The 21771-nt window shown below is 41.0% G+C and overlaps 1 protein-coding gene across 6 annotated transcripts in view; it reads left to right on the forward strand.

The window, feature by feature from the left end:
* The window catches only part of thsd7ba (thrombospondin, type I, domain containing 7Ba), a 1047195-nt gene that overhangs the window by 358146 nt on the left and 667278 nt on the right, over positions 1-21771 (forward strand). The window contains exon 2 of one of the 6 annotated variants that reach the window (XM_072258594.1): positions 1798-1860. The exons of the other annotated variants lie outside the window; for them this stretch is intronic. Coding sequence (XP_072114695.1) covers positions 1833-1860 — 28 coding nt within the window. The 5' untranslated portion in view covers positions 1798-1832. The remainder of the gene's footprint in view (positions 1-1797; positions 1861-21771) is intronic. 6 annotated transcript variants of the gene reach the window in all.

Genomic DNA, 21771 nt, shown 5'->3' on the forward strand with positions numbered 1-21771 from the left:
CTTAGTTCCAGTTGCACCTACAAATGGAAACAACTTTCTTGTCTCTGTCTTCTTTATCCCTTTCATAATTTTAGATGCTTCTATAAGATCCCTCACCATTCTTCTCAATTCCAGCAAGTATAATCCCAGGCAACTCAATCTGTCCTTGTATCTACCCTCCTTGTCTCAGAAATCGGAATCAGGTTTATTGTCACTGATCTACTGTATGTCATAAAATTTGTTGCTTAGTGGCAGCAGTACAGCACTATATATATAACAAATATAAGTTACAAACAGAAATATAGTATGCAAATAAATCAGTGGTGCATAAAGACAGCACACTAGTGAAGCAGTGTTCATGGGTTCATGATCTGTTCAGAAATCTGATGACGGAGGGGAAGAAATTGTTCCAAAAACATCGAGTGTGTGTCTTCAAGCTTTTGTACCTCTGCCTGACAGAGGAGGGCATGTCCTGGGGTGTGGAGATAATTACTGGTAGATACTGCCTTTTTGAGGTATCACCTTTTGAAGATGTCCTGGTTGGAGGGGTGGCTAGGGTCCATAATGGAACTGGCTGAGTTTACAGGCCTCTGCAGCTTTTTTTCGATCCTGTGTATCAACCTTTTGATCCTCCTTTGCATTGTCTCCCAACTCGTATATCTTTTCTCGAGTAAGGAGACCAGAACTGCACACAGCTTAATCTAATCCTCCACTTTCCCATTACTCTGCAGCCAGCAATCTCGATCAAGCAGAACGCATGCAAATCTTTATCGCCGCTCATACTCATCTTACAGCTTACACGAAATACCATCTATTCATCATGTTAGCTACAACTTTACATACTTTCCTCTCTCTCTTGCAGGACAATGTGATGCTCAAAGAAAAATGGGAGAAACAATCCAGGGAGGTTATAATAATGACAACAATTGGGACAAATGTCAATTAGTTTGCGGTAGTGGTGATCTTAAATTATCAGAAATATGTACTTTTTCTTGCTAATACTTCTTACCACTGCCCCACCCTCTTTCTAAGCCAACATCACTGTCATCTTCTCTAATAACTGCAAACTTCATAAGGAACTTACTTTGTTTCTTGGCATCTTGTGTAAATGCCACCATAATGTGCCTCGGAAGACAGTTACCAGATGAACTTGTAAAATAATGCAGTAGTTTGCTAGTATTACATTGTTTTCTGGTAATAGAAATGAAATTTGATTCTTATATGAAAATAATGTTATTATATGAATGTATGTTCAACAGATGCTCGGGGCAATTTGTTTCACCTTATAACCCAGGAGAACTTATCAGTTCCACTATTTAATATCAAAATCTGGAAATTCATACCGCTGCTTTATGGGATAGTTTTATTAAACTTAGCATCCTTGAAAAAAATAATAAGAGTCTCAATCACATTTCCAAAGTGGATTTTCGTTGCTGGTAATAGCTTTTGTTCAAATCACATGATACTGGGTCAAAAAAAAAAACACATTTCATTCTTTTTAATGTTAGGAATCCATTTGTCAACCCAGAGTGTTATTTTGCTGTTAATCAGTTATCCAACCTCACTATAACCTCATTTTAATTATATTGTGCACTTTAATTTGTGAACTGAATACAAATAAGTTAAAATTGTTTGAAAATGATTATTGTAATGAAATTATGTATTATCCAAGTATTTTGCTGCAGGTTGTCATCTCGCCTGCATTTTCCACTATCTTTTTCAATACATTCTTCAAAAGCTTCTTGCTTATGTTTTTCCTTTATACTGCCATTGAATGAATTAAAACTTTACACTTCTGTGATTTTGTTTTATACACAGCTTCCTACTGATGTTGATTGGCACGAATATTGCAAATGTTAATATATTCATTGGGGAGCATATGTAAGTGAACAAATATTTAATTTAATTAGCCTACATTGTTTTATATTTCAGAAATTAAGAACTCCATATCAATTATTTTATGACTAAAAACGGCTCTAGGAGAAAGCTTATAACTTTAACTGGCAGATAGCAGATATGTTAAATCAGTTTTTTTTACATCACTCTTTACCACAGTGGCATTGCAAATAACCTTAAGATAACAAGTGTTCCAAATGGAAAAGAAGATCAGGGAACAGCTTGTAAAAGCTGAATTGTAAGGGATAAAGACCATAAGACATAGGAGCAGAATTAGGCCACTCAGCCCATCAAGTCAGCTCAGCCATTCCATCATGGCTAACTTATTATTTCTCTCAACCCCATTCTTACCCCTTCTTCCCATAACCTGTGATGCCCTGACTAATCAAGAACCTATCAACGCCCACATTAAGTATACTCAATTACTTGACCTCCACAGCAGTCCGTGGCATGAATTCCACATATTCACCACCATCTGGCTAAAGAAATTCCTCCTCATCTCTGTTCTAAATTGACATTGTTCTATTCTGAGGCTGCACCCTCTGTTCTAGGATTAGCCCACTATAGGAAATATCCTCTCCACATTTTGGATTTTTATCACTGTTTAGAAAATAGTCTGTGCCTTTATTCCTTCTACCAAAACACAGTACCATACAATTCCCGACACTATATTCCATCTGCTACTTTCTTGTTCATTCTCCCAACCTGTTCAAGTCTTTCTGCAGACTCTTCAATTCCTCAACATTACCTGCCCCGCCATCTATCTTTTTATCATCAGCAAATTACAGGACTGCTTTGAATCACTGAACTGGTCTGAATTCAGGGATTCATCTTCGAATCTGGATGAGTATGCTGCAATTTTACTGACTTCATTAAAACCTGTGATGATGAGTGTGTGCTGGCAAAGACTTGCTGTACATTCCCAAACCAAGAGCAATGGATGAACCAGGAGGTACATCGTCTGCTGAAGGCTAGATCTGTGGCATTCAAGTTTGGTGACCCAGGTCTGTACCAGAAAACTAGGTATGATTTGTGGAGGGCTATTTCAAGGGTGAAGAGACAATTTTGAATGAGGTTGGAGGCAATATCAGATGCACGACAACTCTGACAGGGTTTGCAAAATATTACTTCCCACAAAGTGAAACCCAATAGCATGAATAGCAGTGATGCTTCACTACCAGATGAACTCAATGCCTTCTATGTACACTTTGTAAGGGAGAATTCAACTACAACTGTGAAGAACCCTGCAGCACCCAGTGACCCTGTTATATCTGTCTCAGAGGCCGATGTTAGGCTGTCTTTAAAGAGAGTGAACCCTCACATGGTGGTAGGTTCCAATGGAGTACCTGGTAAGACTCTGAAAACTTGTGTCAACTAACTGGCGAGAGTTTTCAAGGACACTTTTAACCACTGATTTCTAAGGGTAGAAGTTCGCACTTGCTTCAAAAAGGCAACAATTATGCCAGTGCCTAGGAAGAATAATGTGAGCTGTCTTAATGACTATCGCCTTGTAGCACTCACATCTACAGTGATGAAATGCTTTGAAAGGTTGGTCATGACTAGACTGAACTCCTGCCTCAGCAAGAACCTGGACCCATTGCAATTTGCCTTTTGCCACAATAGGTCAACAGCAGATGCAATCTCAATGGCTCTCCACACAGCCTCAATCCACCTGGACAATACAAACACCCATGTCAGGATGCTGTTCATCAACTATAGCTCAGCATTTAACACCATCGTTCCCACAATCCTGATTGAGAAGTTACAGAACCTGGGCTTCTGTACGTCCCTCTGCAATTGGATCCTCGACTTCCTAACCAGAAGACCACAATCTGTGCAGAATAGTGATAATATCTCCTCCTCGTTGACAATCAAAGGTGCACCTCAAAGGTATGTGCTTAGCTCACTGCTCTACTCTTTCTCTCTCTATACCTATGACTGTGTGGCTAGGCACAGCTCAAATACTATCTATAAATTTGCTGATGATACAACCATTGTTGGTAGAATCTCAGGTGGTGACGAGAGGGCGTACAGGAGTGAGATATGCCAACTGGTGGAGTGGTGTCGCAGCAACAAACTTGCACTCAACGTCAGTAAGACGAAAGAGCTGATTGTGGATTTCAGGAAGGGTAAGATGAAGGAACACATACCAATCCTCATAGAGGGATCAGAAGTAGAGAGAGTGAGCAGCTTCAAGTTCCTGGGTGACAAGATCTCTGAGGAGCTAACCTTGTCCCAACATATCTCTGCAGTTATAAAGAAGGCAAGACAGCAACTATGCTTCATTAGGAATTTGAAGAGATTTGGCATGTCAACAAATACACTCAAAAACTTCTACAGAAGTACCGTGGAGAGCATTCTGACAGGCTGCATCACCGCCTGGTATGGAGGGGCTACTGCACAGGACCGAAAGAAGCTGCAGAGGGTTGTAATTTTAGTCCGCTCCATCTTGGATACTAGCCTACAAAGTACTCAGGACATCTTCAAGGCGTGGTGTCTTATAAAGGCAGCGTCCATTATTAAGGGCCTCCAGCACCCAGGGCATTTACTGTTACCATCAGGTAGGAGGTACAGAAGCCTGAAGACACACACTCAGCAATTGAAGGACAGATTCTTCCCCTCTGCCATCTAATTCCAAAATGGTCATTGAACCCGTGAACGTTACCTCGGTTTCTTAATACATGTTATTTCTGCTTTCTGCATGATTTTTAATCTATTCGATATACATATACTGTAATTGATTTACTTATTTACGAGGGGTGATTGATAAGTTCATGGCCTAAGGTAGAAGGAGTCAATTTTAGAAAACCTAGCGCATTTATTTTTCAACATAGTCCCCTCCTACGTTTACACACTTAGTCCAGCAGTCGTGGAGCATACAAATCCCTTCTTTGTAGAAGTGGTCCACAGCATGGGTGATTGATAACTTCGTGGCCTACGGTAGAAGGAGATGAGTTATTAACTTCAAACTTTCTGCATTATCACTCAAAGAGTTGAACTGCATGTGCATGTAACGAGAGTGTCTTGGACCTCCAGGTGGTCCACAGCAGGGGCGATTGGCAAGTTTGTGGCCTTAGGTAGAAGGAGGTGAGTTATACAGCGCTTGTTACATGCATGTGCAGTTCAACTCTTTGAGTGATTATGCAGAAAGTTTGAAGTTAATAACTCACCTTCTTCGACCATAGGCCACAAACTTATCAATCACCCCTGCTGTGGACCACCTGGAGGTCCAACATGCCGACTTCTACAAAGAAGGAATCCATGTGCTCCACGACTGCTGGACTAAGTGTGTAATTGTGGGAAAAATAAATGTGCTAGGTTTTCTAAAACTGGCTCCTTCTACCTTAGGCCATGAACTTCTCAATCACCCCTCGTATTTATGTTAATTATTTCTTCTTCTTCTTCTATAATATGTATTGCATTGAACTGCTGCTGCTAAGTTAACAAATTTCACAACAGCTGCCAGTGATAATAAAATTGCTTCCAGATTCTGATTCAGAACTTGGCCACAAAGCCATTAATTAAATTGTTAACAAATAACGTGAAAAGAAGCAGTCCCAATACTGAACCCTGCAGAACACCACTAATCCTTGGAGGCTAACCAGGAAAGGCCCCTTTTTCCACACTTTTTGCCTCCTGTTAGTCAGCCAATCTTCTATTCATGCTATCTGTCCTGTAATACCATGTACTCTAATCTTGTTGAGCAGCCTCATTTGTGGCTCCTTGTCAAAGGCTTTCTGAAAATCCAAGTAAACAACATTCACTGACTCTCCTTTGACTATCCTGCTTGTTTTTCCCTCAAAAAAATTGTCAGGCAAGTTTTCTCCTGAAGGAAATCATACTGACATTGGCCTACTTTATCTTGTGTCTCCAAATACCCTGAAACCTCATCCTTAATAAACTTCCCAAACACTGAGCTCAGGTGAACTGTCCTATAAATTCCTTTCTTCTGTCTCACTCCCTTCTTAAAGAATGGAGTGACATTTGGAACTTTCCAGTCCACAGTAACCATTCCAGAATCCAGTGATTCTTAAAAGATTATTACTAATGGCTCGACCCGCTGTTCAATTATTTCTTCAACAGCTCTGGGTGTAGTCCATCAGGTTTAGGTAACTTACCTATCTTGAGATTTTTCAGCTTTCCAAGCACCATCTCTTTAATATAATAGCAACAATACTTCTATACTCTGACACTTGTAAATTTCTGGTGTGCTGTTGGTGTGTTCCACGGTGAAGACTGATGCAAGATACTTAATAAGTTTGTCCACCATTTCTTTGTTCCCCCCCCCCGCCTTACTATGTCTCCAGCCTCATTTTCCAGCTGTGTAATATCCACTCTCACCTCTCTTTTATTCTTTTTATATCTAAAAAAAAGTTTTGGTATTCTCTTTAACATTATTGGCTTGCTTATCTTCATATTTCATTCTCTCTTTCCTTAGGTTGTTTTAGTTGTCTTCAGTTGGTTTCCCAATCCTTAAATGACCCACTAATTTTTGCTATATTATATGCCCTCTCTTTTGCTTTTATGTTATCATTGACATCCCTTGTCAACCATGGTTTCCTCATCCCTTAAGAAAACTTCCGAATCTTTGGGATGTACTTATCCTGCATCTTCCAAGTTGCCCACAGAAACACCAGCCATTGCTGTTCTGCTATCATCCCTGCCAGTGTTCCCCTCCAATCAGCTTTGACCAGCTCCTCCCTCATGCCTCTGTATTTTGCTTTACTCCACTGTACTACTGATACATCTGACTTTAGCTCCTCCTTCTCAAACTGCAGGGTGAATTCCATCATATTATGATCACTGCCTGTTAAAGGTTTCTTTACCCTAAGCTCATTATGCAAGTCTAGTTCATTACACTGCCTTTCCCCTTGAGGGTTCAACTATAAGTTACTCTAAAAGAGCCATCTCTTAGGCATTCGACAAATTCCTTCTCTTGGGATCCAACATCAAGATGATTTTCCCAATCTAACTGCATATTGAAATCCCCCATGACTATCATAACATTGCTCTGATTACACGCCTTTTCTATTTTCCATTGAAGTTTATATCCTACATCCTGGCTACTATTTGGGAGCCTGCATAAACGTACCTCCCACAAGTATTAGAGAAAGGCATATCGATCACTGGAACCAATAACTTATACACAGAAGAGTTTTAAAGGAAGTGGCTGCAGAGATAGTAGGTCAAATAGTTGAAATTTTCCAGAACTTGCTTAATTCTAACAATCAATATGGCTCTCTGGTTTAAATAGTGAGGAAATGACAAAGTGGGGAACTATAGGTCAGTTAGTTCAATATTCAACGTTGGCAGGATGGTATCGTCAACATTCAATGTTGGCAGGTTGGTATCATGAATATTTAAAAAGGAATTTAATCATTTGGGAAAGCTGAATACAATCAAACTTAGTCTACATGGTTTTATGAAAGATAAATCCTGCTAGACAAATTTGTAGAAGCTGTAGAAGAAAATGAAAATGGCAGACAGCCAGATAAAGTCTGAGAAGCTCAAGGTCAAAAGTGCTGTACTTTCTTTCAGGGGACAGGAGCTGCCTCCTGAAGAAAGCGAGCAGCTGCCACAACCTCTGACCAACCCTTCATGCACAGGACCCAAGCACAGTCTGAATTGTTTGTAGTAATTGCTATGAGTGTGTTGGGGAGCAGGTACATCAGTAGGGTCGTGTTAGAAAGATCTCACTTGGAACCATCAAGTGCCCTGGTCATATCTGCTGACCAGTCAAGCCCTTGATTAGCTGCATTGCCTTTTAAGTGCACTACAGGAGGAATATATGTTCTGCAGCTCGCAAAATGAAGCAGTGAGAGAAATTTACCATACCTAAGAACTCCTGTAATTTTTTTTAGTGCGGGGTGGTGCGAAATCCAATAATAGCAGCTACTTTTGATGGGTGAGTTTTCGTACTTTCTGTGAAGATGCAATGGCTGTGAAAGTCAATGGTTGACAACCCAAACTGGAATTTAACAGGGCTAATAATCAACACGTGTTGGCTCCAGTGATTGTAAAGAATGTAGAGATGAGATACATGTTCGTATTTGGATGCACTGGTGGCAAGTATGCCATCCAGGTAAACAAAAAGAAAATCTAGGTCTTTTAATACATGGTCCACCAGCCGTTGGAAAGTCTGTGCTGCATTTTTCAGTCCAAATGACATTCTCAGAAACTCTGAAAAGGCCAAACAGGGTTACTACAGCTGTTTGGGGAATGTTCCCCAAGCACACAGGCACCTGTTGGTAGCCTCTAACTGGTCTGACTTTGAAAAAAATTAACTTTCTGGATAAATGTGCTGAAAAGTCTTAATGTGTAGTTGGGTAACGATCGGGGATGGAGGCCTTGTTAAGGTGTCGGTAATCACCACATGGCAGCAATCACCATTGGACTTAGGGACTGTATGGAGGGGTGAAGCCCAGGGGCTATCCGACCAGAGAACAATTCTGAGTCCTATGTTGGCAAGTTCAACCTCTGTGGTTGCCAGCTTTTCTAGGTCCAGTCTATGCACACAGGCATGGATTGGTGTGCCATTTGTAGGAATGTGATGCTCAACCCCAAGTTTTGTGACTGTAGTGGAGAATGTGGGCTTGGTGAGGTCTGTCTGGGAATTCCCCAGCAGCTGAGTAAACTCACGTGTGGTGGTAAGTCATTGTGGAGAACTTACTCGGGGAGCAGGGTAACGACTCAAAGTCTTTGACATCCACAATGTGGCAATCCGGTAGGTCTGTATCTTGCTGCCGTTGGTGTCCTCCAGTGAGGTTATGTTCTTCTTTGCCTTCTCACCAATAAGCAATGCTGACAAGACACTCACTTGAACACCCTCGTCACACAGAAAGCATCACCCTGAAAAGGTGTGCGTAATGAACAGGAGATGACTCCGACAGCTGGAGCCCATGGTGTTCACCAAGCTCTGATGTCTTGATGTGCTGGCGTTGTAAAAGCTGAAAGCCGTTGGCACTTCCTAGTATCCATACCAAAGCGAGCGTGGCAAAAGCATAGACCTGGCATCATCTGTTTCATAGGCCACTGGATAGCCTTATGTTGGGAGCCTTTCTGACTGGGCTTATTGAGGTAGAGAAAGGCTCAGTGTAGACTAACAGCGATTTTTCAGCAAGCTCCCTATAGTCCCGCGTTAGCGAGGGCCATGCAAACTGGATCAGGCATTTGCTGTATGAAGAGTTCTCTAAAAATAAAACAAAGATGGAGATTTCTCAGAAGAGAGAGAATGCGGTCCATTTGCTCCAAGGGTTTACCATCGCCGATGCCAGGCAAGGAGTGCAACTGCTTGATGCGGTCAGACTCCAATAGTCCAAAAGATTGTAAAAGGTGAGCTTTCATCAATTGGTACTTATCGTGTTCAGGCGGGTGTTTAAACAGACACACTCTCGCAGCCGTGGCATTGCTGAACAATGCTACCACATAGTGGAATTTGGTGTTATCGGCAAAGATTTCTCGCAGGGCAAATTGAGCCTCAGCTCGTACGAACCAGGTGACGGCATTTTGCTCCCAAAACTCTAATAGTTTCAAAGCAGCTGTGTTGGTCGACATATTCAATAACACTGGATATCTTCCTAGGGCATCGTGGTCACCAAAGTAAATTTTTGCATATAAAAGAAAGTGAGGTGTTTTCATTTTAATGAAACCTGTAACATATTTTATTGAACTCCAAAACCTACACACAAAAATGCGCTAAAAATCCTCACATAACAATCGCATCACATTAGACCAGCCTCCTAAAGTGAAACCGCAACCCAATGTTAGCGATTACAAATTATGTACATTTCTCCTGATTACATATTTACATTTGACGATGACAGCACAAATTCGGTCGTTGGCAGAATCAAATGTGGTTACAAATCAGCATATAGGAGGGAGTTTGAAATTCTGGGTGAACGGTGCCACAATTGTAACCTCTCACTCAATGTCAGCACAATCAATGAACTAATTATTGACTTCAGGAGGAGGAAACCTGAGTTCCATAAGCCAGTCCTCACTGAAGGATCAAACCTGGAGAGGGTCAGTATCTGTGAATTCATTGGTGTTACCATTTCAGAGGATCTGTCTGGGTCCAGCATGTAAGGGCTATTACAAAGAAAGCATGACAGAAGTTTATGTAGATATTGCATATCGTGCAAGTTTTTGACAAACTTCTATAGATGCGTGGTGGAGAGAAGGTTGACTGGCTGCATCACGGCCTGGTATAGAAACACCAGTGCCCTTGAATGTAAAAGACTGCAAAAAGTAGTGGATACAGCCTGGTTCATCACGGGTAAAGCTCTCCCCTCCACCGAGCACATCTCAGCCTGGTAAGGCATGGGGTCTTCTATGAGTTTGTATTTTAAAGCAAGATTTTGGTGAATGATGTTTGCCACTTGATTGTGCCTGTGTAAGTAATCAGATTGAGTTAAACTGTTGAAGGGTCCTGTAACGTATTTGATTGTTTCTGGTTTCTCTTGGCATTTTTTGCATTTACTATTTTGAATTTATTGGTCTTTTATTACGTATTTTTTGATAAGTTTTTGTGTTTACCACCTGATCCTGTATTGCCACAAGGAACCCTTCTGTTTCTGGGAAAAGGTCTCCAACTCCTTGGTGACATCTAGTCTGCTCAGATCATAGGGATGCTCTTTCATTCACTAACTTTCTCTTCTGTAGTGGTAATTTCTTCATTTTTCTAGGTTGTGCTTTCATTTAAGTTTAGTGGTGTGTACTTCTTATCAGAATTGCATATGCCCTCATGGAGCGCTGAATCCTGTTTTCTTTGATGAAAATATATCCTTAGAAGTTTTATCTGACTGTTGTGTAAATATTTTATATCTGTTATTCCTCTTCTGCATTCTGTCGTAGGTAGTGTTAATCTAAATGCATTTGAGTGTATATGGTGTTTTCTAAGATTTGTCATTTCAGTTCTTATTTTTCTTTGTAAATTTTCCAGATCAATTCTGCACCAAGTTATTATGCCAAAAGAATGCATTAATATTGGTATTGCAAAAGTGTTCATTGACTTTGTTATATTTTACCTATTGAGCTCCGTCTGGCAGATTTTCTTAAGCCTCAAAGTAAATTCTGTTGAAAGATCTCCCTTTATCGCACTATGTTCTGTTTTTGTTTTGATTGTTGGTATCTCAAGTACGAATACATTTCATATTCATCTATTGTTGTATTGTATCCTGCTGCTCTGTTTTATATTCTATTAGCTCTGTTGCAACTTTCTTCATGTTTCATGTTGTCTACTTATCCAGTCCATAGTTCATGTTTATATCTTTCAAAAATAGTTTTACTATTTGAATGCTTGCTTTAGATTTGCTTCAGATGAGGGAGCATATAATTTCAAATTGTCCATATACAGAAATTTCAGAGTATCATTCATTTGATTGTTTCTGATGTGATAGGCTATTTTTGTCCAATTCAGTATATCATGGAGCAGCTTTAAAGCTAAAGGGCTTAGAGAGTCACCATGGAAAATGCCTTAGTTTATTTTGGAATTAACGTTTGATATCATTGTGTTTCTTTGGCATTTACTGTGAATGCCTTCAAGGAAATGAATCGCAGGATTGTATATGGTGATATGTATTTACACTTGAAGTACTTTGAAGTTTGAAACAGTGTAATGGGGTCTGAAAGGATGTAAATGGAGGAATATCTCACTGATCAGTTCTTGGCCATTGGGTGCTCAATAGTTACATGAACGACTTGGAAGAGTCGTACAGTCACAGCATGGAAACAGGCCCTTCAGCCCAAATGGTCCATGCTGACCTCCATGATTGTCCCAGTTGCTTACATATAGCCTATATCCCTCTGGTCCTTCCCATCATTTACTTATCCAAATACCTTTTCAATGTTGCAGCTGTACTCACATTGAACACTTCCTCTGGCAACATTCCAGTCACTCACAACTCTCAGGTCTCTTTTAAATCTCTCCCCTCTTATCTTATGAATGTCCCCACTAGTTTTGGACTTCCCAACCATTGGGAAAAGCCTGTGAATGTTCACATTATCTATACCATTCAGTGCTTTACAAACTTCTGTATGGGCACCTCTCATTCTCCTATCTTCCAAAGAACATACATCCAACATGGCCAATCTCTTCTTATAACTCGGGCTTTCTTGTTCACACAACATCCCCGTAACATTCGCACCCTCTCCAGTTCGACATTGTCTCTCCTACAAGACGGTGAGCAAAACTGTACACAATACTCAAAGTGCAATCTTCTATGACTTCTATAATTGCAATACCATATCCCTACTCCTAAACTCAATGCCCTGACTGATGAAGACCATTTAGTGAAACACCTTCTTCACCATCCTGTTGATTTGTACTGCTGCTTTCAGCAAACTGTCCACTTCTATTCCCAGGCTCCTCAGTTCCACAGCACTCATCAATGCCCTGTCATTCACTGTTTTGGTCCTACTAGTTTAAATGTCAAAAATGCATCTCCTCAGACTTACCTAATTTGAAATCCATTTTCCATTCCTCAGCCCATTTCCCTAACTGATCAAGGTCTCTTTGCAATTTATTGCAATCTGCTTTACAACCAAGACCTGCTAACTTTGTATCAAAATTGCAAATTGTGCCCTAGGCATCTATTTACATAAATAATAAATAATAGAGGTTCTAACACTGATCCCTCAGGGACCCCATTAGTCACCAGCCTCCAGTCCGAGAACTGATTTTCTTGAGGTAATGAAATGTAAAGTTTGCTGTTTGCTAATGATACAAAATAGGTGGAACAGCATGCTGTGATTTGGTATTAGGCTATAGATAGAATGAGTGAGTGGATGAAACCTGGCAAATGACGAGTGAAATTTATAGGATAAATTTCCAATGCAATTGAAGATATAGAGGAAACCAACAGAGCAACTTACGATTTGGATGCTGCATCTGATGAGAAATCAGCACAAGAAAAATATTGTAGTGAGTGTTGTAAGATCTAGGTTGAATGTTTCACAATTCAATGTCATTTGTTAGGGACAAACCCACAAGGTAACTATATTGTTACATACTTCATGGATATCTTGTGACTGTCTTATGAGGATGACGTAATGGTCTTGCAAAGGTCACATGATGTAATTTTCCCGCCAGTGAGGTCACATGATGACCTGTTCTCAACAAGTATATAAAAGAGACTCCTGATGTGACGCAATTAGTTTTCAGTTAGTTTTGTGTTAGATACTCCGTTTTGCTGCATATTTAGCTGATGGCACAGTTTTGTTTTAAAGTAGAGTTCTACTTTCTATTATAAGTAGTATTGGAGCGTGAAGACCTTACCAAAGTGCAGGAATTCGCCGAGACGAGTAAAGCTGATATCGTTTGGCAGTTTTGGAGAGGATCGACCTTTATTGAATCTTTGTTCAAGAAAAAATGACCTGCAACTGAGATATCCCCTGCTAAAGTAGGAAGGATAGTGCAGTGTCGATTCTCTAGAGGAAAAGGTCAGATCCTTTAAACCGCTTTATTTCCATCGTCATGAATCCTGCAGACAAGGCAGGGATCAGCAGTAACGACACGTCTTCAAGGAATTCTTTACTTCAGGAAAATCTCTCCTAGTTTTCTGCATAAATCTCTTGGACTTTCGAATTTACTATTCTAAGAATGGTGTTCGAATTTACCACTTTAAGAACTGTTATCACATTTACCTTTTTAAGAACTGTTCCAGAGTTGCCGTATAGCAGTTAACCTCCGGTTAAGTTAATCATTTAAATACATTTCACTATTTTTGAGCAAAGTTTAATAAATGTTTGTTTTTATAAAACTTGACTCAATTCTATATTCATTGTTGCCGGTCACGTGGCAATATGTAGTGTCAGAATTACAGCTCTGCACCATAATGAGCTGGTTAACATTGGATCTACCTAGCACTGTGTTTACCTTCACTTTCATTTTTAGTCAAGGTGCTCCTATTCATGTAAATAATAATCTGCTTTTTGATTCGTCTCATCAAATTACATGGCCTCACACTTTCGCACAGTAATCACAATAAGAACACAGAAAAATAGGAAAATGAATAGTCCACCAGGTCCCTCAGGTATGGCTGATCACTCGTTATGACCAGACAAGTGTGGCTGCTGGAAGTGGGAGTTATGACTGGTGTAAAACTGAAGGCCAGATATGAAGTGAGTTCAGATCCCTGATTAGGAATACTTCTGAGTCTTATTGGGGACAAACATTGGAGCTCAGATGTGACCATCAACTAGAAGTCTGTAGCCCATTGAGGATATACATAGCAGCCACCTGGGTGTCACTGCAGTTGTGCCCACTAAAATTCAGTTTTGTCTGGTCCAATGTCTGAGCTAACTTGCTTCTGATGATCATTTCATTCAAAGAACTTCAGTCAGCATATATAGCTAGAGGGCTCTTCATTTGTAATACTCTCTTCTTGAAACTTATTGGTCATGAGAAACCAGCTATGTTGAAGTGAGAACCAATGTTTTTGCTATCTCCTTATTTTCCATTATAATATTTCTACCTACTTTACTTCTAATAAATCTATATTTGTGCTTATCCCTTCCCTTTTGTATACTTGTTAAAGACCTTAACACTTTTTATGTTCCTACTTCTTGCCACATTACTCTCCTGTTCTAGTTTTTACTTCATTAGTACATATCCAGTAATCCATTGTTTTAAAAGTTCCTATACTTTCTGTCAATGTCATAAGCTCCATTTTCAATCTAATATGATTCTTAATTTTTTTTTAAAGTTGTCAGTGCCCAGTGGTTTGAAATTAATTCGTTTAACTCTTATGATTACCTTCCTCTTTAACTTTAAAGCCCTTCTTAATATCAACAATAAACTCTTGGTCACCTTGTTTTGTTTCTTTTGTCTCAGTATCTGCTTCTGTTTGATTACAGCTAATAAACACAGTTACAAAAATAGAAACATAGAAAAACTAGAGCACAATACAGTCCTTTTGGCCCACAATGCTGTGCCAAACATGTACTTACTTTAGATATTACCTAGGGTTACCCATAGCCCCTTATTTTTCTAAGCTCCATGGACCTATCCAGGAGTCTCTTAAAAGACCCTATTGTATCCGCCTTCACCACCATCACCAGCAGCCCATTCCACGCACTCACCACTCTGCATAAAAAATCTTACGCCTGGCATCCCCTTTGTACCTACTTCCAAGCACCTTAAAACTGTGCCCTCTCATTTTAACCATTTCAACCCTGGGGAAAAGCCTCTGACTATCCACGTGATCAATGGCTCTCATCATTTTATACACCTCTGTCAGGTCATCGCTCATCCTCCATCGCTCCAAGAAGAAAAGGCCAAGCTCACTCAACCTATTCTCATAAGGCATGCTCCCCAATCCATTCAACATCCTTGTAAATCTCCTTTGCACCCTTTCTGTAGTTTCCACATCCTTCTTGTGGTGAGGTGACCAGAACTGAGTACAGTACTCCAAGTGGGGTCTGACCAGGGTCCTATATAGCTACAACGTTACCTCTCGGCTCTTAAAATCAATCCCATGGTTGACAAAGCCAATGCACTGTATGCCTTCTTAACCACAGAGTCAACCTGTGTAGCCAGCTTTGAGTGTCCTATGGGCTCAGACCCCAAGATCCTCCACACTGCCAAGAGTCTTACCATGCCCTCATAATCTATCAAATCTAATTAATACTATATTCTGCCATCATATTTGACCTACCAAAATTAACCACCTCACACTTATCTGGGTTGAACTTCATCTGCCACTTCTCAGCCCAGTTTTGCATCCTATCGATGTCCCGCGGTAACCTCTGACAGCCCTCCACACTATCCACAACACCCCCAATCTTTGTGTCATCAGTAAATTTACTAACCTATCCCTCCAGTACTTCAAGCAACACACATCAAAGTTGCTGGTGAACGCAGCATCTCTAGGAAGAGGTACAGTCGACGTTTCGAACTGATCACTGAGACACACCACTGGTCGCTGACCTCCGTGTAGAATATGGTACCCGTCTACAACCACTCTTTGCCTTCCCTGGGCAAGCCAGGTCTGGATCCACAAAGCAATGTCCCCTTGGATCCCATGTCTTCTTACTTTCACAATAAGACTTGCATGGGGTACCTTGTCAAATGCCTTGCTGAAATCCATATACAGGTTTCCCCCGCCATCCAAAGGTAGAGTGTTCCTATGAAACGGTTCTTAAGCAGGAAAGGCATAAAGCGAAGAAGCAATTACCATTTACTTACATGGGAAAATTTTGTGAGCATTCGCAGGCCCAAAAATAACCTACCAAATCATGCCAAATAACACATAAAACCTAAAATAACAGTAACATATAGTAAAAGCAGGAATGATATGATAAATACACATCCTATATAAAGTAGAAATACTTTTCCACAATCATTGCCGGCACTGTTCTCCATAGCGAAAATCTCATGCAAGCACTCTCGGCAGAAAATCTCACACAAGCGCTGTTGGCAAAAACACTTTCTCCAATAACCTTTAAGCTATGAAGCTGCCAAATCATACCAAATAACACGTAAAAATACACAGCCTATATAAAGTAGAAATAATGTATGTACAGTGTAGTATCACTTACGGGAATCATGAAGACATCATGCCGAGCACACTGATGATGGTGTGTTAGACTGAGTCGTCGGAGTTTGGATGGTGCAGTGGTCCCCACTCACCGGGCCGTCGACCGATACTGATCCGCAAAGCATGCAGGTGTACAGTGGTAGCCGGGATGCATCCAGCATGTCTTTCAGAAAAAAGCGGAAATAAGGATGCTAATTAATTAGGTGCCACCCGGCACATAAATGTCGGCCCAGATCAGAGGCGACGCAATCGGCAATTGCCTCTGATCTGGGCCGACATTTACGTGCCGGGCAGCACCTAATTAATTAGCATGTTTATTTCGGCTTTTTTCTTAAAGATGTGTTGAATGCCTCCCGGCTACCGCTGCATTCTCCGTGAATCAGTATCTGTCCTCGGCCCAGGGGTAGGGGTGGTGGGACACTGGGGTGTCACCTCGTTGTCTGTTTCCATCAGGGCATGCAGGTCATCTTCTTCTATGTCTGCCTGCCTCAATGTCGAAGGTCGTGGTTCGTCATCTGCTGTGGCTGATGTGGAAGGCTTGCTTGACTGCTGAGCCTCGCGCATTTTTCTATCACACAGTTCTTTGTAAGGACTCAAACCGTTCTGCAAATATGCCTTAAACTGACGTACCCTTTCAAAATTAAAGTTGTGCTTTATCATTGCAGCGAAAATCTCATGTAATTGCTTTACGTTCAGTTCCTGGATGACCTCACTTTCGCTACTGAATTCGGTTTCATAGAAGCATAGAAACATAGAAAATAGGTGCAGGAGTAGGCCATTCGGCCCTTCGAGCCTGCACCGCCATTTATTATGATCATGGCCGATCATCCAACTCAGAACCCCGCCCCAGCCTTCCCTCCATACCCCCTGATCCCCGTAGCCACAAGGGCCATAGTCATGGGATGCCAAAACCTCTTCAACATCATCTTCGTCAACTTCCACAAGCCAAACTCACTTTGTCCTTACTTTGTTCACCACGATCGAAATGCTTAATTACGTCTAGTTTTATGCTGTGTAATATCCTTACGAGTTCTTTCAGGCTTTTCCAATACCTTAGAAATCATCTTGCAAATGGCTGCTCACAGGCACGTGTTTAAGCAATGCCGGTGAGAATGCCGTTCCGAATCCGGGGGAGAGCGGCTGCTTGGGGTGCGCGCTGCCTTTTATCGCGCACTACTTTTTTTCGTGCGCTGTCTTTTATCGCGCGCTGCTTTTTCCGTGCGCTGCCTTTCTTCGCAACAGTGAAAACACCTTCTGTTAGCGAAAACAAGTAACTAATGTAGGTCTTTCCTAACAGTGAGGTTTCGTAAAGCAAACGTTAGAAAAGCGGGGGACATCTGTACACTACATCTACTGCCCTACCATCATCAACATATTTAGTCATATTGTCAAAAAATTCAATCAGGCTCGTAAGGCACGACCCGCCTTTGACAAAGCCATGCTGACTATTCCTAATTGTATTATGCTTCTCCAAATGTTCATAAATCCTGCCTCTCAGGATCTTTTCTATCAACTTAACAACTACCGAAGTAAGACTCACTGGTCTATAATTTTCTGGGCTATCTCTACTCCCTTTCTTCAATAAGGGAACAACATCTGCAACCCTCCAATCCTCCAGATCTTCTCCCGTCCCTGTCGATGATGCAAAGATCATTGCCAGAGGCACCTCTCTCGCTTCCCACAGCAGTCTGGCGTACATCTTGTCTGGTCCCGGAGAGTTATCCAACTTGATGCTTTCCAAAAGCTCCAGCACATCCTCTTTCTTAATATCTATATGCTCAAACTTTACAATCCACTGTAAGTCATTGCTACAATCGCCATGATCCTTTTCCATAGTGAATACTGAAGCAAAGTAATTATTAAATACCTCTGCTATCTCCTCCGGTTCCATACACACTTTTCCACTGTCACACTTGATTGGTCCTATTCTGTCACATCTTATCCTCTTGCTCTTCACATACTTGTAGAATACTTTTGGGTTTTCTTTAATCCTGTTCGCCAAGGCCTTCTCATGACCCCTTCTGGCTCTCTTAATTTCATTCTTAAGCTCTTTCCTGCTAGCCTTATAATCTTCTAGATATCTATCATTACCTAGTTTTTTGAACCTTTTGTAAGCTTTTCTTTTCTTCTTGACTAGATTTTCAGCAGCCTTTGTACACCACGGTCCCTGTACCCTACCATTCTTTCCCTGTCTTATTGGAATGTACCTATGCAGAATGCCACGGAATTATTCCCTGAACATTTGCCACATTTCTGCCATACGTTTCCCTGAGAACATCTGTTTCCATTTATGCTTCCAAGTTCCTGCCTGATAGCTTCATATTTCCCCTTACTCCAATTAAACGTTTCCCAACTTGTCTGTTTCCATCCTTCTCCAATGCTGTGGCAAATGAGATAGAATTGTGATCATTAACATATGAAAAACACATGACTTTTTGCATTCAGAGAGTGCTGAGTTCCCAGATGACAGGTCACAACTGATGCATCAAAAGACAACCATGCATCAAGAAATGCGAGTTGAAAAATTCTGTTGATTTAGATACTTCTCTTTCATGAGAGTAAATTTTGTCTCAAATTTTTGGGTCGTGATTTGGGGATTTTGTAAGGACAAACTTCTGTAATCTGAATGAGGAGGTTGACAGCATAATAAACACGAATTGCAGTTGTTACTCACAATGCTGTGTAAAAGAATGAAGCTTTCCAGTTTTTGAAACATCGTTCTTTTGGCATTGCAAAATCCAACATTTTATGGCTTAGATTTTCTGCAGAAACACTAAGAATTGGACGTGGATCTAATGGAGCGTGTGTTGCCCTTAAGGCCTTTATTTGACTTTGTTGGGTCTATGTTTTAATTGATTTGTTTGTTACTATTTTCTAGTTAATGTTAAAGGTTTATAATTAAGTTACAGTATAACAAAGGTAAATCGATTGCCTATGGTATATTGCGACATACGATGACGTCACCTCCGGTTTCGCCACGTCTTGTGTGTGGCCTCTGGTTCGGGAAGGTGTGAAGTTGGGTGCCATGCGTGCAGCATGATGGTGAAGAGCTCTGTTTCCACCCACAAAGAAACATTATAGAAGCAACGGCATAAGTTCATAAGAATGTATTTGAAGTAAAAATATTAACGTGGTTTCTGTTAAGGAAGCGGCGGTTGGGGCCGCGTGTGTGCCGGCTTTTCAATTTCAAACGCAGAGTTGGCTCAAGCCCAATGGCGGTTTTATGGGACCCTCCTCACCTGCTACTCAGGACGGCTGGAGACACTGGCTAAAAGAAGAGAGCGCGTGTGGTCTCCAGAATGAAACAGACGCTGTATATGTTTGTATTATTTTATCAACAGTTTTCACCATACAACGTTAATGTGGAAGAGTGAACAGTAAATAATTAACCTTACTATGACTCTGTCTTCATTGGGTCTGGTTTAACTTGGTGTTTAGTCAGAGTTTCAACACACTGCATGAGAACACTACAGAGCATTTCCTTACATAAGTATCGTCAAGTGTGGAATTCTTTCCTGTCTCTAGGTGAATGTAGAAAACTTGAACTTATTGGTTGCTCCCTGCCAATCTTTTCTCAAGTTTGCCCATTGTTGGACTTCTCCTGGCATCCAGTGAGAGAGCAAAAGTTTTGCAACTTCCCAGCATCCATCTGAACAGTGAAGTATTCAGCAAAGGAGAAAGGAAGTTATGAAGTATTATTTGGAGATCTGTTGTGTAAGAGTTTAAATTAGATTTCGATAAAGAAATACAGCATGGTAATAGGCCCTTCCGAAACAACAAGCCTGCATTGCCCAATTACTCCCAAGTGACCAATTAACCTGCTGACTCCTCTGTCTTTTGACTGTGTGAGGAAACAGAAGAAACCCATATGGTCACATGGAGAGCATACAAACTCTTACAGACAGTGACAGGAATTGACCCCGGCTCACTGGCATTGTAATAGTGTTATGCTAACCGCTACACCACCGTGCTGCTCTAAATTTGGTTATTGAATAATTTAAGATGTTTAAATTTGTTGTATGTATAAACATAAGAGTGGGTGGAGCTTTTATAATCAGCAAAGGAAAGTACTCATAAATACTGCATTTTAACAGCTTTGGAATGGTTCTGAAATTCAGATGTGAGACATTCATTGTGTATGACAAGTTTGACGAGCAGTTGAATGAGGAGAGCCAGCTGTTAAAGATTCTGTTAGGTTTTTATGGGTGGATATGTTCTGCGATTTCCATCAACTCCCTACTCTCTAAGTTGATAATATTTATAGACACAAATTTCTACCAATGTTCTGAGCTCATTATAGAGATTTGGGCCAGCAACATTATTTCGTATGGCAGGTGTTTTTCTCTTTACATTTTGAATTGTTTTTTGTCAAGCCACTCCTCCAGCTTGTGGGCACAGCAACGCCATCTTGGACCTTGGTGAGAGGGCATGTTTGGACTAGTGAAGGACGTCCTGGGTTGGGGCACCACAGGGGCAAGCTGGGGTTTGTTGGGCGCCCCATCAGTGTAGTGTTTGCACTGTTTTGGCACGTTGACTTCTGAGTCTATTTATGGCTGTCTAGCTTTTTCCTGGTCGCTCTAGTAAAGCCCGTGAGGAGTGAGGTAGGGTGTCGAACAGATTTTCGCTGGGGGCAGGGGGGGTGTGGAAGGGGATGTTGGTGTGCCAGTATTGGCACCATTCAGTATGTTCGGCATAGGAGTCGAAGTTTTTCCAGTTGTAGAAATGTTTTTGGGATTTGAGTCTGGAAGTTGGAGGATCATCATTTTCGATTAGTTTACAAACTGTAATATTGTTGTGCATTTTTGGATACACTAGTAGAATTTTACTGAAGCTGCTCTTCTACCGATCTCTGGGGGTGCTATTTCATTCACTGTTGGGAGCCATTGGACAGGAGTGGATTTTAGCGCCCTTGAGATTATTCTCATAGCAGTATGGAGCTGTGTATTGATGTTTGTGTGTGTGCTTCTCTCCCAGCTGGGTGTGATAAATAGATGCCAGTGGATTGGTGAAAGATAAAGTTGGAATTACTGAGCAGGACAAGAGGGAAAGAGGTCGGGAAGACATGGCGGGCTGACATATGATTTCAAGTATCCTCCCCAGGTTACGACAGGATCCTGATCTTATCAGTTCTTCGTAACGGGAACAGCTCATGTGTCTGAAATGTGCCTACTGAGTTACCACATTGCCTGCAACCCACAGCAGTCAACAAGTCCATCTGCCCCGGTTTCCCAGATGTGCACTCATATGTATGGACTGTACATAATTCAGGTGCCTGTACACTGGAGAGGACCTGCTGTAATATTCTGAATATATAATTTTCATAATATAAAATTATGAATACATAATTTTCTTTGGCGGT

The sequence above is a fragment of the Mobula birostris genome, chromosome 5 (genome assembly GCF_030028105.1).
Source record: "Mobula birostris isolate sMobBir1 chromosome 5, sMobBir1.hap1, whole genome shotgun sequence".
NCBI classification, from domain to species: domain Eukaryota; kingdom Metazoa; phylum Chordata; class Chondrichthyes; order Myliobatiformes; family Myliobatidae; genus Mobula; species Mobula birostris.